Source organism: Strix uralensis, chromosome 3 (assembly GCF_047716275.1).
Source record: "Strix uralensis isolate ZFMK-TIS-50842 chromosome 3, bStrUra1, whole genome shotgun sequence".
Taxonomy (NCBI): domain Eukaryota; kingdom Metazoa; phylum Chordata; class Aves; order Strigiformes; family Strigidae; genus Strix; species Strix uralensis.
The window spans coordinates 106960035-106977623 of record NC_133974.1 but is presented as its reverse complement, the minus strand read 5'-3'; the positions used below and the strand labels follow the sequence as shown (position 1 = coordinate 106977623).

General features: G+C 36.6%; 1 protein-coding gene across 4 annotated transcripts in view; it reads left to right on the top strand.

Annotated features, from left to right (window-relative positions):
• EPRS1 (glutamyl-prolyl-tRNA synthetase 1) overlaps positions 1-17137 on the top strand; it is a 42631-nt gene extending 25494 nt beyond the window's left edge. For 2 of the 4 annotated variants that reach the window (XM_074863736.1, XM_074863735.1), the window contains 16 exons: positions 760-987; positions 1676-1924; positions 2720-2950; positions 3290-3555; positions 4814-4865; positions 5499-5708; positions 5847-5919; positions 7502-7581; positions 7898-7999; positions 8648-8803; positions 8923-9120; positions 9485-9658; positions 11877-12037; positions 13028-13106; positions 16431-16495; positions 16768-17137. In XM_074863736.1, the coding sequence (XP_074719837.1) occupies positions 760-987; positions 1676-1924; positions 2720-2950; positions 3290-3555; positions 4814-4865; positions 5499-5708; positions 5847-5919; positions 7502-7581; positions 7898-7999; positions 8648-8803; positions 8923-9120; positions 9485-9658; positions 11877-12037; positions 13028-13106; positions 16431-16495; positions 16768-16918 (2475 nt within the window). In that variant the 3' untranslated portion in view covers positions 16919-17137. The remainder of the gene's footprint in view (positions 1-759; positions 988-1675; positions 1925-2719; positions 2951-3289; positions 3556-4813; positions 4866-5498; positions 5709-5846; positions 5920-7501; positions 7582-7897; positions 8000-8647; positions 8804-8922; positions 9121-9484; positions 9659-11876; positions 12038-13027; positions 13107-16430; positions 16496-16767) is intronic. The other 2 variants (XM_074863738.1, XM_074863737.1) reach the window with 1 other exon arrangement.
• The last annotated feature ends 452 nt before the right edge of the window (positions 17138-17589 follow it).

The following is a 17589-nucleotide window of genomic DNA, read 5'->3' as shown; positions in this document are numbered from 1 at the left end:
TCATCATTTGGACTGGGCTCTGTTCTGTCAAGACTTGTGTTTTCCAATACTTATCTTTTAGCTAGATACGTATGATAAAGTTTGTGTTAATATTCATAAAGATGCAAGTAAATTCCTATTTCTTAGACTGCTGTTCTGAAATGTGGACAAGATTCACCCCACAGCATGAGTTGATTAAGTGTCCAAGTCTGGTTCTTGGGGTTAAAATGTCCTGCAGTATTTATTTATTTAACTAAATATGGTCAAATTATGCGACTTCATAGGATTGACTTGTTGCTATTTAGACCTTGAAACCAAAACAGAACCAAACCCCAAAACCAGAAAGGAAGAAAGAAAGTAAAGTTCCAATACTACAGATATTTTTGAGACGTCTTCCTGTCTGGAACTGAGAAAACATAGTAGCTGTGTTCTTTCCATTCTTTCTAATGGAGAGCAAGAAAAGATGGGAAATAATGTTTATAATAGTGTCTTGGTGGCGCCACAAAATCGAAATAAATGGGAAGATCTAAACTGATTTATTGTTATAACTTTACCGAGGACTATTAGGGCTGTATATCATCCCTTAACAGGAGATACCTTTTTAAAGTAGGAAACTAGTAGAGAGGGCTTTTCTGAACAAGTCTACTAAATAGTTAAGAAAATGGAATAGGTGCACATAAACTGCAGGTCTTTTCATGAAAGTATTTAAGGTGTACTTCAGAGTCCTATGTCTCTAAATCTTTGTTCCTTCCTCTTTCTGTCCCTTCCTTTCTCTTTCAGGATGAGATAGGTGCTGCTGTGGAAGTCCTTTTATCCCTAAAGGCAGAATATAAACAAGAGACAGGCCAGGAGTACAAACCTGGAAACCCACCTGTGGTCTTTGTCCCTCCTCAGTCTTCTGTTTCTACTCTTCCACCCCCATGTCCAGTAGACAGCAAATTTCTGTACAACAAAGTAGCTGAACAAGGCGAAGTGGTCCGCAGACTTAAATCGGAAAAAGCTTCAAAGGTGTATTAGCAGTGATACTTCTGATTGGAACAGTATTTTCAGTTTAGACTAAAACATAATTACAAGTTTTGTAAAACTTGAGGAACAAAATATGAGCAAGTATTTTCAAATTCCATGAAATGCTTTCCCAAGTTCTCTTAAGCTGATGATACGGCTGACTTCATGGGTTCTGCGATAGTGCGTGGAGAATCTGGAAAAGAAATAAGTTCTTTTTTTAGTGATACAAGATAAATGAAGCAGAATATAGGCAGTAACTTGAAAAGGGACTGTAACTTGAAAGCTAGAATGGCAATAATAAATTTGGTAGTAATTTGATAGTGGCCAGGAAACCATTCTTTATTCAGAGTCTGAGTATTTGCTACCATTCTCCAGTGTACAAAGTCATGGACTGCCAGGACTGGAGGGAACTAAGCTGCCTAAATGGGAAGCTTTCATGGCACAGAAATCAGCCCTTACATATACTGCCTGATTCAGTCCTTTGATGTGCAACTTGTAGGTATTCTGGCTAAAAAGTTTTACTGCAGAACTCAATAATGACAACTTACACTAACAAATTAGCTTTTGAAGTTTTATTACAACAGCTGTGTTAGTGCCATTCTAGTAAATGTTATGTTATCTTAGCTATTGTGTTGCATCTCTGTTACTTGTATCTTTATCTGCAACTGCTATTTTTCCTTTCTTGCTTCAGGAACAAATAGATGAGGCTGTGAAAATTCTTTTAAATCTAAAAGCAGAATATAAACAAAAGACAGGTCAAGAGTACAAGCCTGGAAATCCACCTTCAGCTCCTCCTTGTATACCTTCTACTACGCTTCCATCTCCTGTAGGCTGCAGTAACTTGACACCCTGTAGCTTAGTGGATGGCAAAGCACTTTATGATAATGTAGCTGAACAAGGGGAAGTGGTACGCAGACTCAAAGCAGAGAAAGCTTCCAAGGTATAATAGTAAATAGAGTAAGCAATTGTAGTTCTTACCACATTTTGCCACTGGGGGGAGGTCTTTCACCAAGTAATGATCAAACCCCCCTATGTCCAGGTCAAATCAAACTCACATGGTCTGGTAATGCCACACAAGGCTACTCTGATGCTGGATACTTTTGCGACTGAGATGTAAATTCTAAATTCAAATGGTGTAAAAAGTCAAATTTAACCTCTCATATCTAGACGAATAGGCACAAGCATGGTAGATGTCAACCCTGCAGAAGTTTTTAGTGTGTTTTATCTTCTCTTGCTGTATTTGGGACAAGTGAAGATAAAAGTATCTAGTGTGCTGCAACAATAGCAAGACTTTTCAAAACTTGACAAAGACAGTGCTGGTTGTGGAAAAGAACATGAGACAGACCTATTTTTTTCAGGAGCTGCTGTTCTTTTCTGACTATTTCTACCTTGCAGAATTGGTTTTAGTGTGGGTGGGGTGTGTGTTTGTCTGTTTGTCAGGGTTTTTTTTGAAAAGGTTTTTTTCTGAAAGTTTATTGTATTTTTCAGTGTAGATTCTGCTGCAATTATTAACAGGGTATAGCTGGCCAGGCGGGCTAGAGGAACATTCTGGTACAACGTTCTCAAACATACTCCTGTTGACTGGGGAAGAGCTATTACTTGAGTCCTCCCCTAATTATGAAGCACTGTTTATTACTAGATGGAAATTTTATTTTCTTAGCCTGAAAATCAATGCTTCTTGTCAGTTCTCTATTTAATTCTCACCAGTACATCTTGCTATTTGTCCTCCATATAGGATGAAATAGATGAAGCAGTAAAACTCCTTCTTTCTCTGAAAGCTGACTACAAAGGAAAGACTGGGCAGGACTACAAGCCAGGACATCCACCAGTAGCTCAAGGTGCTTTGCCTCAGGCATCAAACACAGTACCCAGTGGTCCAGACACACCTGAAGCTAAAGCCTTGTTTAGCAAAGTAGCTCTTCAAGGAGATGAAGTTAGGAAATTGAAATCAGAAAAAGCGGAAAAGGTAAAAACAACTGTAATATAAAAATGTAATATATGTATTTAAATCTAAAAATCTATTTTAAATTCAGTGTGATTATGGGAATTAGAAATGTACATTTAGAATAGGTAGTATTTGAATTGAGACCTCCTGAAATGTACTTTTAAAATTATTCCTGTCAGACCTGGTCTTTAAAATGTTAATGCATTTAAGTATTGGCTTTTGCAGATTTTTCCCCCAGCACTGGGTGGATGTCCACAATGCCATACGTAGATCCATTTTTTTTTTTTTTTTTGATTGAGCCATTTTATTCCTGTGATTTCTGTATAAATGTGTGTCTTTTTTTTTTTTTTGCTCTTCAAGGAAAAGATAGATGCAGCTGTTAAGGAACTTCTTCAATTGAAGGCCCAGTATAAGACTGTTGCAGGAGTTGACTATAAACCAGTTTCTGCTAGTGGTGCTGATGACAAAGACAAGAAGAAGAAAGAGAAAGAGAACAAGTCTGAAAAGCAGAGTAAGCAACAGAAGCAAAATGATGGCCCAAAAAAGGAACTTTTACAAGGACAGAGTAGTAATGAGCTCTCTTCAAATGGATCAGGAGAGGGTCAAGGCCCTAAGAAACAAACCAGGTAAAGATGTGATCTTTAATCTATTTGCTAGAAACCTCAACTATTTACCTCTATTCAGATTTAGAGTTTTACAGGTTTCTCATTTGACTTGAAAGCATGGACATTTGCAAAATAACTGAGTTCATTTTCATATTTAGGATCAAGTCAAAAGCAAGTTACCAAATTATTTAGTGTCAGTGGTACCTCAACATCCTACTGAGGAAAATTCTATGTAGCCTGTAGAAAGCATAAAGCAGTTTGCACAGTCTGTTACTGTGGGTACTGTTACTGTCAGTGAGAACTTGCTGTGCTTCATTATTTGCTTCTACAAATGTGCTCCTCTATCTTGCTCAGTATAAACCCTGGAGAAAAAAACCCGTTATGCTTATTTCATTGTAGGGTTTCCAAAATATTTACTGCAAGTACTATGAGAACTATATAGCCCAACCCAGACAAGGCACTGCTGTTCATGGTGGAACCCTCCAGTGATGATTTTTGTGATCTCCTCTCCTGCTCCCACCCTGGAAATTTAGAAGTCTTTTCACAGCATGTGTTATGCAGCACTATTTATTTCCTGGTTTGGTACATAAATCGTGTTAGAGACAGAGATGTGGTTATTTTGTCTAGAAATTATGCCAGAAAAATGCATTTTTCACCCCTAAAACTTTTCTGTAGAGATATAAAAACTTTACTTTTGTCTACTGTCATTTGAGTCTGGTGAGTTTAGCTTCCTTTAGAATCTTGTAGTTTTACTGGTTATTTTGATGGTAGGGTCAGTTTTCTGGCTTGAACAGTGTGACATTCACATGAATGGTGAATTCAAGTTGCATATGTTTCCTGAAATTATAGCTACCAGCTAGGTAAGAAATTTTTTTAAAAAAGAGTGAAACAGCTTACACATAGGTCTGGTTAATCTTAGGTTCTTACTGTAGGTGCTTGGGTTTTTTTAATCCATCATTATTAGGGTCTTAGATGCAACCATGGTGAGAATTAGAAGGGTTCAAACAGTAGAAACGGAACAGAGCTGTTTTTATGAAATACTCTTGTTAGCCAAGGTAAGGAAATACTAGCAACTCCTACTAGCCAATATGTACTGAACTGTCAGAAAAAAAATTCAGGAAAGGATAGCTTTATGAAGTAAAACTAAAATATTCTGTTTCATGCCCTCCCTTTTTTTGCACCCCCTTATCACCCCAAGAAAAAAAAATAAAAAAGGTTAGGGTAAATTTCACTGCTAAATGCTGTACAGCACAAATCTGGTTCTTTTCTAATACTGTAGGCTGGGTCTAGAAGCTAAAAAAGAAGAAAATCTTGCAGACTGGTTCTCTCAGGTAAGTGCACATCAGTTTGAATTAAAGAATTATTTAATTCTCTTATAAATGAAGATTTGGTTTGGATTTATATCTTACCTTGTATTTCTGTTTGTTTGGTTGTTTTTTTAAATACAAAGCAAAGTACTTGCTCATCTCTACATTCTTTTACATTGCTATCATGGTCTTAAATAGAAGTGCCTGGATTGAAGAACTGAATAAATTTAGGAAGCTGTAAAAAGGATGAGTGTCAGCCATAATAGATATCAGTGGTGTACATTGCCTCTCACTAGTATAATTTTTGCCTATACCCTAAGGAATAAAAATCTTTCCTGACATGAGCTAGAGACATTTCTTTAAAAAGTGCAGTTTATTGGCTCCCAGAAATTAGCTACCGTCTCTTACTTGGATTCATGAAATTTAGTTTTAGTTATGTTTACATTATTCAGATCTATTATTAAACTTAATGTTTCTGCTTAAGTTTTGCTAATTATAGGTAACAAAAGTGATCTCAAAGCATATCTTTGCTAACTTTTTGAGCGCAAAGACTTTTAAATAGGAGATTTTTCTTAAATTGCATGCCACACACTTGAATTACTGAATATTCTTTGTGTATGAAATGGAAACTTCACTATCTAAATAATCTTTTGAAAGGTGATCACAAAATCAGAGATGATTGAATACTATGATGTGAGTGGCTGTTATGTTCTTCGTCCTTGGGCTTATGCTATTTGGGAAGCTATCAAGAACTTCTTCGATGCAGAGATCAAGAAACTTGGAGTGGAAAACTGTTATTTCCCCATGTTTGTGTCCCAGGCTGCTCTAGAGACAGAGAAGACTCATATTGCTGACTTTGCTCCTGAGGTACACTTCAAAACTTTGTTTTAATTTGAGTACAGGAAAACCCAACCACTTAGTCTGCAGCTGAGCATGAAAGTAAGGGTTTTTTCTCAAACTTGTTTTGTTTGATTTTTTCTTTTTTTTTTTTTTTTTTCCCTTAAGGTTGCTTGGGTCACAAGATCTGGGAAAACAGATCTGGCTGAACCAATTGCTGTACGTCCCACAAGTGAAACAGGTAGACCTCTTTTCTTGCAGTTTGGCTGTAAAGAAAACAGTTACAAGTTTAGTGTAGCTGATAGACAAGAGTCCCTTCTGAAAAGTGGAAACCCGTTCTCTAGAATGTTTTCTATAACTTCGTATCAAAATTTCCTAAATTTGCTGCTGCTTTCAGCAAATGTCACATCACCATACATTCTCTTTAAATGGACTCTTCTAGGAAATATACACTCTAGGAATTTTTCCATTAATATAGAATCATAGAATGGTTTGAGTTGGAAGGGACTATAAAGATCATCTGTTCCACCCCCCCTGCCATGGGCAGGGACACCTTCCACTAGACCAGGTTGCTCAAAGCCCCGTCCAACCTGGCCTTGAACACTGCCAGGGAGGGGGCAGCCACCACTGCTCTGGGCAACCTGTTCCAGTGTCTCACCACCCTCACAGTAAAGAATTTCTTCCTAATATCTAATCTAAATCTACCCTCTTTCAATTTAAAACCATTACCCCTCATCCTATCACTACACTCCCTGATAAAGAGTCCCTCCCCATCTTTCCTGTAGCCCCCTTTAAGCACTGGAAGGCCTCTGTAAGGTCTCTCTGGAGCCTTCTCTTCTCCAGGATGAACAACCCCAACTCTCTCAGCCTGTCCTCATAAGGGAGGTGCTCCAGCCCCCTGATCATCTTTGTGTCCCTCTTCAGGACCCGCTCAAGCAGGTCCATGTGCTTCTCATGTTGGCCCCAGAGCTGAACACAGCACTGCAGGTGGGGTCTCACGAGAGTGGAGTAGACAGGGAGAATCCCCTCCCTCGACGTGCTGGCCACACTTCTCTTGATGCAGCCCAGATACAGTTGGCTTTCTGGGCTGTGAGCACACATTGCTGGCTCATGGACAGTTTTTCATCCACCAGTACCCCCAAGTCCTTCCCCTCAGGGCTACTCTCAATCCACTCATCACCCAGCCCATATTTGTGCTTGGGATTGCCCTGACACGTATGCAGGACCTTGCACTTGGCCTTGTTGAACTTCATGAGGTTTGCACGGGTCCACCTCTCAAGCCTGAAGACTGATTTGCTTTGACTGAAAAACACATTTGGTTGGTTGCTTTATATTGTTTAGAAGAATATTTCTTCATCTCATACTTCACTTTAGTTTTGCATGTACTTTGCCTATAGCTGTGAAACTAGCTTTTACTAGAATTTCTTCTGACTAGTTTAAACAAACATTTTAAGACATAAGGCTGGATGAGTTTTTAATTGAATCAGGTGTAGTATAGCATCCTGAAATCTCGAGGTCAGTGAATTTCTATTTCTGAACCTAGATGTATTTACATACTCTTAAGCAGTGACTCATAATGTCATTAGATATTAAGCTTTGGGTTGTACTTTGACCAGCAGCAAGCAAGCTATTTTGCAGAGACACAGGATGAAGTGAAAATACACCTTTCAGTGAAAATATTATATGTTAAGACAAAAAATGTGTGTTAAAGAGAATTAAACATAAAAGCGTACTTCTCACAGCAGAGAATGTTAAGCAAAAAGAAAGGTTTGGCATAAACTGGTTGTATTGTGCAGAGACCCAAAGCTGCTTTCTTTTTACAGTCATGTATCCTGCCTATGCAAAGTGGGTGCAGTCACACAGGGATCTTCCTATCAAGCTTAATCAGTGGTGCAATGTTGTGGTATGTCTGTACATGATTTCTGAGTAACTGTTCTATCATCTGTGTGGACATGGCATGATGGTGCTGATCACAGCACGTATTTCATGGCAAAAGTAGGAATGTGGTTCATGTGATTTGTTTTTCTCACTGTTTTTAATAAAACATACTTTATCAATGTATATTGTTGATTATATTAAGTAGAAATCTGTGAATAGTTGACTTTTTATCTTTATTCAGAATTTTCTAATACTTATCTTATAAGCATTCTTTTTAACAATAATTTGACACTTTAGTGTTAATCATGGTGTTCAATTTTTTTTTATTTCCCCCCCTCCAGCGTTGGGAGTTCAAACATCCCCAACCTTTCCTTCGCACTCGTGAGTTCCTTTGGCAAGAAGGTCACACAGCATTTGCAACATATGAAGAAGCAGCAGAGGAGGTAAAAAGCAAATGTGCTGGTGCTTTTGCTTTCAGAAAGTTACCTTACTCCATAGCAACACAAATCTTTTTACTAGGACCTCTTAGAAATCTGTCTCCTTTTCTTTGGGAGCCCTCATGAAAAATACTAAGTGTACTAGAACCCATTTTTTTTTCAGATGTAACCCATGTCTGAGACTTTAGTCTCTTCAAACAATATGGGGAGTTTGAAAAGCGTCATATATAAAGAATACTTTCCTTAAAAATTATTTTCCTTAGAAATCTAAATAATGTGTTCACGTGTTAACTGCTAGAAATTTTAACACTTCCTTTGGCCAAAGGACAGATGTTCCATTGAGTATCATGGCATGTCTTTATTTACTTAGCAGATGCTCAGACTTTTAGGTAGAAACTAGAAGTCAATATAACCATTGGACTGGCATTTCAGCAGTGACTCTTCTTGTTTTCTGTCATGGTTTATAGTTGTTGCTATTTGATTCATAGATAATAACAGCTAAAGTTTAAAGCAATTGAAGAAATCCTATTTTTTAATCACAGTCTTGAGAAAGTGTTAAATTTTCAAGATTTTATACTCTGGCATATAAAAATATTTCATGATTTAGCAAATGCAAAATACTGAGTAATTCTTAAGACAGTGTTTCCATCATAGGTGATGCAGATACTTGATCTATATGCTCAAGTGTATGAAGATCTCCTAGCCATACCTGTTGTGAAAGGAAGAAAGACAGAAAAGGAGAAATTTGCTGGGGGTGATTATACAACCACTGTAGAGGCATTTATATCTGCCAGTGGAAGAGCTATCCAGGTATTTATCTATTAGAAGACTATTTCTTTCAGTAAATACAGTAAGATGAAAGCCTTAAACCCGTGCTTGATAGACTTAACTTTCTATTGAGTAGAATTTTCTGTGTGCAACTATTTCAGGGAGCGACATCACATCATCTAGGGCAGAATTTCTCAAAGATGTTTGAGATTGTATTTGAAGATCCCAAGAAACCAGGAGAAAAACAGTTTGCTTATCAGAATTCCTGGGGCATTACAACTCGAACTATTGGTGTAATGACAATGATTCATGGAGATAACATGGGATTGGTACTCCCACCTCGAGTAGCCTCTGTTCAGGTGTGTAAAAATGTCTTAAAATACCATTTTGCTTCCTTTCCTTTCTGGGAATTCATGAGCATTTCCATATTGGGCACCTGGAAGGCTTAACATAGGATAGGAGCTGTCTAATTACAGAGCGTGATGTATGAAGTTAATACAAATCATTGGGGTACTTGTGGTGGACAAGCTCCCTTTAATAGTCCATCCATTTAAAATAATTCTATATGTATCATTTGGATGAAAAGGGAAATGTATCCTGTACTTCTGAGAACTTGAAAGAAATTACTGGGATATAGGGTCACAATACTGTTTTTAAGTTTTTTGTAATAACTAGGAGCTTTTCTTTTTTATAATGCGAAGTACATGTCATGTTATATTGCAGGTTGTAATTATTCCCTGTGGTATCACAAATTCCCTTTCTGAAGAGGACAAAGAGGCATTATTGAAGAAATGTAATGAATATCGTAATAGGCTGCTTAGTGTTAATATCCGTGTACGGGCTGATTTAAGAGACAACTATTCACCTGGTTGGAAGTTCAACCACTGGGAACTTAAGGTACATTTATTTACAGGAGGTGTCCTGAAGCTTATATATGGGGGTATGTATGAGACATTTTATGTGTGCCTTGTACTCTGAAGGCAAATACTTTAATTAAATGAGGAATTGCTGCCTGACAATCAGTGATCGCTTTCATTAATAAATGAAGAAAAGACGTTTTCTGAGACTTGCTCTGAATGCTAGGATTTGTGTGTCATTAGTGACCTTTTAAACTTCCAAGTCTCCACTTTATATACCTAGAAAATGAAATTAATAGTACAAATTACTTGCATGTTTAAAAACTTGTACTAATACTTAAGTGTCTCCAGTGTCACAACAGTGCCTTCTTTGCACACAGCAGAAGAGAGAAGATAAACCTGTATAGCGTCAACAAAGAAAGGAGCAAATTTTTTTTTTGTTTCAAAATTACCACGTTCCCCTCATATAGTAGAGAGGAACAGTTTTATTCTGTCAAATATAAGAGGCTTTGGTAAAACAAAAATAGTGAGCAGAATGAAACAATGGTAGTTAGAAATTGAATAAGGTATTGAGTGATGTTATGGGATCATGTCTTTGTTCTGAATTTGAAATTACTTTCAGTATGTTACTCATCAATGTAAGATGATGGAAACTCCCTGACTTGTTGAGGGTTCCCATCACGTCCGAGTTCTCTTCCCTTTGTGTAACCTTATATAAAACGAGCTCTAATACCATGAATCAATGTTTGGATACTTTTTAAATAAAATTAGGTTTATCAAGGAGGCACAGCATGGGGCAAACTTGGCGTTTTTTATAAAATCTGTTAACGTGTCCAGCATAATACCTGAACTGCATCTTCAGGCTTATTGCAGGGAAAGTGCACTCATTTTATGGATAAGGAATTTCATAGGGTAAAAAATACAAGTGTACTGGCGTAGGGAGTACAAGAATGAACTGGAAAGTATTTTACCTTACGTACTTTTCAGCTTACCAGATTTCTGATGTTACCTCCAAAAAGAGCCAAGTCATTGGTACTTGTTTTATAATGTCTGGTATTAGTTCCATTGCTTGCTCTTAGGAAGTCTTCCTACGTGACCATTAGACATCCTTCTTTCACTGGAAAGTAGTATTACAATTAGAAATACTAGATACTTTCTGCTGAGTTTTAATTATGGAGACAGCTTTTTTGTATGTCATAAATTAGAATGTTCTGTTTAAATTGCTTGTTAATAACAGCTTTGAATGCTTTTTATCTAGCTTTGTAGAGGAGTGGATATCTCACCCTTCAGATAAATTTTACTATATTATTCATCATATATATCATCATTTAGCATAAATAAGGGAGGGGAGGTATAGGGAACCTGTATTGGAAGCTGAGAACTTGAAAGAGATTCCAGAGCACAAAATGTGTAGAAAGCTTGGGTAAATGTCTTTGATTCTCCTGTTCACCTGTTGAACTCTGTAGAATGCTTTTAGCTTTCTAACTTATTGATTAGATTTCCCATGGGGAAAATAAAAACCAAAACCACCCACCTTACTCTCTTTATTTCCCGTGATGGAATGTGTACAGCTTGGGACACACGTTAGCAAGACGTAGAGAAAATAAGTTAGACTCAGTAAACTCTTAACTGACTAGTAAAATGGAAACTCTTTTTGTCTGGTGGTATATGGGAGATGAGAAATTACATGGTTCTTATCACCAAAGTGTATGAAGCATAAAACCTTTACATAAATAAAGCAACTATCTGTAATCAAATATTCTATGCAATTAATGCTGATATTAGGGCTATATTAAACAGAACTTTTGCTTTGCTGTTCATACAGTTGAAAGTGTTCCATGAAAACAGAACTAAAAGGTATCGTTGGATGAACTAGAACATTAAAATGACTACAGATATCTTAATCATTCAGACTTTAAAACTCTGGTTTGTACTATCTGGGATAACTGTCTTAGTATAGTTCCAGTTGTGCTTTAACTCTCTTTAGTATTACTTGCATGTTGGCACAGATGCAGTCTCCAAGCTAGTGAAGCAAGGTTGGAGCAAGGTATAATGCACAAGTGAAGAGAGCGTGCATGGGAAAGACAGACGTGCATAAAAGCAGTGGAATATATGCTGATTTTTTTCAAAGAAGCTTAAATGTGTAAAGTGATTCCATATTAAGACTGGGCTTTATGAAAAAAAAAGAGCAAGCAAGAGAAAGTGAACTCTTCTGAGAATGATTTATTCATCATAACTTCTAACTTTTTTTAATAAAGGGTGTTCCAGTCAGGGTTGAAGTGGGACCACGAGACATGAAGAGTCAACAGTTTGTAGCTGTTAGAAGAGATACGGGACAGAAGCTGACCTTTTCTGAACATGAAGCAGAAGATCGACTGAAGCAGATATTGGAGGAGATCCACACTAACCTTTATAACAGGTAAATTGAGAGGCACAGTAAATGGCTGTGCTAATCACAGATGCATTTTACCTGTCAGAAGAATTTCTCACATTATTGGTCCATCTGTGGAGAACGACAGATTAGGCCCATCTTTCTGTTTGTGACCTTTTATTTTTCTGCCTCTGAAACTTGTTCACATACAGTGATAGAAGTTTCCTATTGTGCTCATGAAACAGAATGTTAAAAGTTGTGAACTTATTTTAAATACTTCCATGAATTTATGTGAGGTATTAATAAACAAATACACCATAAAAAGTTAATAGGATAATAATGCACAGGATTCATTTCTGAAAGGTGCTTTTGGTAGGAAATTTTGAAAGATGCAGAGTCGTCCAAGAAACTTAAGTAGTTGAAGTTCTGTGTTCAGAAGTGTATTTCAAGACCCTATATCCTACTGACTTTTATAGGATTTTCTTATGAGCAATCAAATGCTTTTGGAACTGTTATTTGCAGTTATTGCATATGTCAAAATCCCTTGCATGTCTGTCATTGTAAATTGTTGTTCGTAAGTACACTGAGAAAGAACAGGCTGCTTGATCCAGCACCATGGCACATGAGTTTTCCTACTTTTTTCTGTGGTGATCAAAGTTGCTTACAAGCTGAATATTTTTACCTAGTTAAAATGCATTTTGCTATTTAGAACATAATTAAAAAGGAAAAATCTGCATCTGTTGTACTTACCTGTTTCTATCTACAGCTGGTCAGTGTTGAACGGACATACACAACAGTGTGAATTAACGTGGTGAAACGTGTAGCAACCTGAAGAACACCCCACTGGCAATTAATCAAAATTTTATCTCTTTGAGGGCAGAAGTGGTAGAAAGACATAACTTGACTAGGAAGATTTGAATGAATATATAGCTTCTCTTGTAGCTTTTTGTTTTGACTGACTGAAAACTTAATTCATTTGGCCAGTGAGGTTATGTGCATAAATCTGCCCTGACTGAATTTTTTTTTTCCTTTTCTTAGAGCTTCTGAGGACCTAAACAGTCACATGGTGGTGGCCAATACTATGGAGGACTTTCAAAAAGAGCTTGATTCAGGAAAGGTAAGGAAATTTACTTCATTTTATCCTGGTAAGTGCCTTCACACACTTTCTGTCCCTTACAGATGATAATCAGGAGCTAGAAATTTTAAAGCTTATATATAAACACGGTTGTGGTTTTTATGGAACTCTCCCCTCACAAGCAGATGAAGCCTCTTCTGCAGAGCTGCACAAAAATAAATCGGCTTTCCCAAAATTTGTGATACATGTTGCTTCTTTTGCTAAAATACTGTATTTACTAAATACGGTGTTTCAGGCTAGCACCATTCAAAATTTAGTCCTATATGGGAGGTGACAGGGTGTCTTGAAGTGTCTTACAACGCCGCAGTTTGGTAATTTGCATTTACAATGTTACACAGAATCACAGAATTTTTATCGGAAAGTGCTTTTCAGAGAGATTAATGTAAATACTTTATTCAGTTTAAGATAAACCTACTGTCATTATTCTAATGCAAACAGTGAAAAACACTTGTCTTGTCATAGGGGCCAAGTAAGAGTTTAAAGTACATGCTATTTACGTCAAAGAGATTTTACCTTTATGACCTGAGCAGAAGCCATTGGGTTCACTGAGAATTACCGCAAGTCAGAAATCTCCTTGGATTGATAGTAAGAATAACCCATACTGCGGATGATTGAGCTCTACTGATCTAGGGATCTGTGAAAAATTTAAAGTTCTTTGAAGTTTAGATGAGAGATTAAGTCTTCAGTAGAGAATCAAGCTGCTGCTTCTTTTTCAGAGATCTACTGACAGAAGCTCTTAACCCTTAAATTCTGTCACAGACCTCAGCTTGTGAAATTGTTCGTATATTTAGATTAACATGTTCAAGTAGTAGGATCCCCAGGATCAATCATTAAGGCTGTGTATTTTATAAAGAGAGATCAGGGGGTTTTTTGTCTACCAATTAGATCTACTCTGAAAATTTCAAAATTTCTGATGGAAAATGCACAAGTGCCCAGAATTCCTAGTACTTTTGTTAACGTCCAAAATATTTGTAAGCTATTCTTGGTTAGGCTTGACTTTCCATCACACTCTTTTCTTGCATTTCTATTGCGCTTTAATTCAATTTATAACAGGATTTAAAGGAATAATTATGAACTTCAGAGGAGGGACTGATTTAGCATGCTTACAAAGTTGAGGATATAGAGTTTTTAAACATTTTGTCCATTGGTGCTATGATAGTAGTACTGCCTTATTTTCCTCTACAAAACTAAATACAAGTGTGAAATATTCTCTTTCCAAACAGCTCTGGACTATTCGTACTGATGCAAAGTATCGTTTACTTGGTGCAAGTGTCTGTAAAGCACCTGGCGATTCTGGTGATAGATTTAAAAAACAAAAATCTTTAGTGTTTGCTTAACAAATAGCTGTGTTCTGCAGAGGTATTCAACTATAGTGTACGACTGCTCTCATGTATTACGATTTCAGGATGTGCCATCACATATCTTTCGCTTATGAATTAACTGAAACTATGCTTGACTGTCTGCAGGACAAAGAAACGGTTGAGGAAGACGTAAGCTCTTAAAAAAAATCTTAAGAGATGCAGTAAGCTTGTATGTAAAGATAAACTGAAATGAAGAGTCAAGCTCATTCCAAGAGCAGGAATGAAATGGGAAGCTAATTCTGTTTTGTACATGCACAGAAATTATTATCCTTTAAATTTGATGAAATACTACAGAATTCCCTTTCTTCTCCTATCACAGAGGTTCCAAATGATAACCTCTGCTTATGGGGAGGGTAAAATGCCTGTCCAACATTCACTGTTGTGTACAACCAGATTCTAGAGAGGGCCAAGAGAATGAAACTATTTGTATTATGTTTAGAACTCTAATATAATGTAGGTTATAATGTAGTTGAACTTGGAAATGTGAAAAATATTTTTACATTCCAAGCTGGATACTTGTACCATTTTGGTACTTAGGTTATATAAGTTTATTATAATCAGCATATTTGAAATGAAAAAAAGGACATACATCATTTTATGACTGTTTCACTCTCTACCTATGTATGTTGTATGGACAAAACCTTATAGCATATGTATTCTGTAATTTCTTGCAATTACAGTATGTTAACACTGACTACTGTTTGAGAAGAAAATTTGTAAGCTGAAGTATTCCTGCTTAATTCCTGCTGCTGTTTTCCCCTTACTATAATTGCAGCGTAGACTGTTAGCTCTTTAAAAATGCAGACTGCTCCTGTGTCCTTTTAAATTGCATGCAAAATTTAGTTGAAACTCTAAAAATAATTGCACAGGTGTTTAAACAAAATTTCATTTAACTAGCAAAAGATTAATGCAAGAACAGTATAGTAGAGTGGTAATAGTTCCTTTTTTCAGTTGCAAGAAAGTGAAGTCTAATAAAGGTGTGTTCCAGTTCAAGGCAAATTAAGAATTTTGCACTAGGAATGTAAATTTGGTGAAAGAAAGCCACAGATGAGCAAACCTTATTCACAGGTAGGATAGAATTAAAATGACTGTGAAGGCTGATTTTAGTAGCTGTTGTGGTCTCGGCTCTTAGCATTACATGAGTGTTCAAATGTGTGTAGGGCAGGTCTTTTTAACAGTAATCCTTTTTAGGATTACCTTTAGTTATAGTTTTTAGCAGTAAACAGAATCTTCACTGTGAAAGTCCATGAAAAATGAAAAAACTCAGTAAAATGGAATATAAAACTTGGGGAAAGAGATTTGCTATAATAGCTAAGAGCAGTACTGATAAGACTATGAGATTATCGTTTCAACTTTGCTTTCTCTGTTTTCTCAGTTAAGCTAAGGGAAGGAAACAGCAGGAAAATACACGCCACTTCCACCTGCCCCCAAGAAAAATGTGTTGTTGACAATTCTGTTTTCTTTAAAATATGTATCTCCTTGTCTTGTTCAGAAAATATGAAAATTCATAGTAATGGAATTAAAATGGAAACTTCATTAGGAAAGCACTGTCTTGCACTGTGTAAGCAAGCATTTGTTCTGCAGTTTGAAAGTCTTAAACTTTTCTTGAAAAGTGACTATTTTGGGAGAAAACAGTATTTATACTTCCCACAGAAGGAAGATATATTGGGTTAAAAAAAAAAAAGTAAAATCAGCACCCTGTCTTGATTTAAATGCTGCTTTGGGTTTGTGTAGGGTTTTACATGCTGCACTATGGAGGGATGATTGTGCTTATCTATTTCTCTGATGAGAAAGAGCTATTGAAATTTAATTGTAGCTATCAGAACTTTTCCCACTTTAAGTGTATATGAGATCTTAAGGTTTAGGAATCTTCCAGAGACAAGGATGACTCTTTTTTTTAGATATAAAACTTTTGTTTTTTTTTTCTCCCCCCTATCCTGTTCAGATTGTACAAATCCCTTTTTGTGGGGAAATTGAGTGCGAGGATTGGATCAAGAAGACCACTGCCAGGTAAGATAGAACTGAACTGGAGAGTATCTACCAAGATTAAAATCAAAATGTTTTGAATATAAAGCAGGAATGTAAGATACCTCCAGGTATATCACTGATGTAGAGTCCTCACCCTTGACTCTTGCTGTCCTGCATAATTCAATATGTTTACTCCCTCAGTTCTGAAACTTTCAGACTAATTAGTGCGCTTTTGAGATTTTATGTATAACACACTTCATTGCATCATTATTTTTAAATAACAGTATATATTTATGAGTGTGCTTTTGTTTCAGGGATCAAGATCTTGAGCCTGGTGCCCCCTCCATGGGAGCAAAAAGCCTCTGCATACCTTTTCAGCCTCTCCGTGAACTACAGTGTGGGGCAAGATGTGTCTGCGGCAAAAACCCTGCCAAGTTTTACACCCTATTTGGTCGTAGTTACTAAATTACTAGTGAAAGCACCTTCTCCTTTATCTGGGAATTGAACTTTTTTTAATAAGACTGAAATAGCCCCCAAACTTAATCGGTTTTGTGACTTTTTAAATGATTCAAAAAACAAAGCCATAAACCATAAACCCCCCCCAGTTGTCAGTCTTAGGCTAGCAGTAATTCACAGACTTTTCTGTAAACATCTCTAATAATAAACATGTATTGTGAGCTGTAATATGCTTTGGTTGTTTTTTCTGTGTTGCTCAATGGGGACGATAGGTATCCTTTGCTCATGTCTTTTTTCTGTTTTGGTGCGTATATTTTCTTGTACATTGAGAAGATGCCTGAAAAATTGGAGAGAATGTCATAAACATTCTACAGTACAGTTTAGTGTGCCAACATAAACTTTATAGATAAAACATTTGCTTCTAATTTTGCCTTCAAATTTTTCAATTTTCAGTACAGACTTGCTGCTAACTTGTAGGCATGGTAAACGCTACCGTTTTTGAAAACTCAGTCTGGAGCCAGGTGTTTCACAGCATATTTTTCACCTGATCATAAAACAAGTTTGAAAGGCTATCTTAGATTAAATGCCACAGTGTTAGCAAGATGCAGGTGAATGCCATTTCTTGCAGATATTTTGCAAAACCCTGTTTCTCTTATCTTATAAACTGGCATTTATAGCTG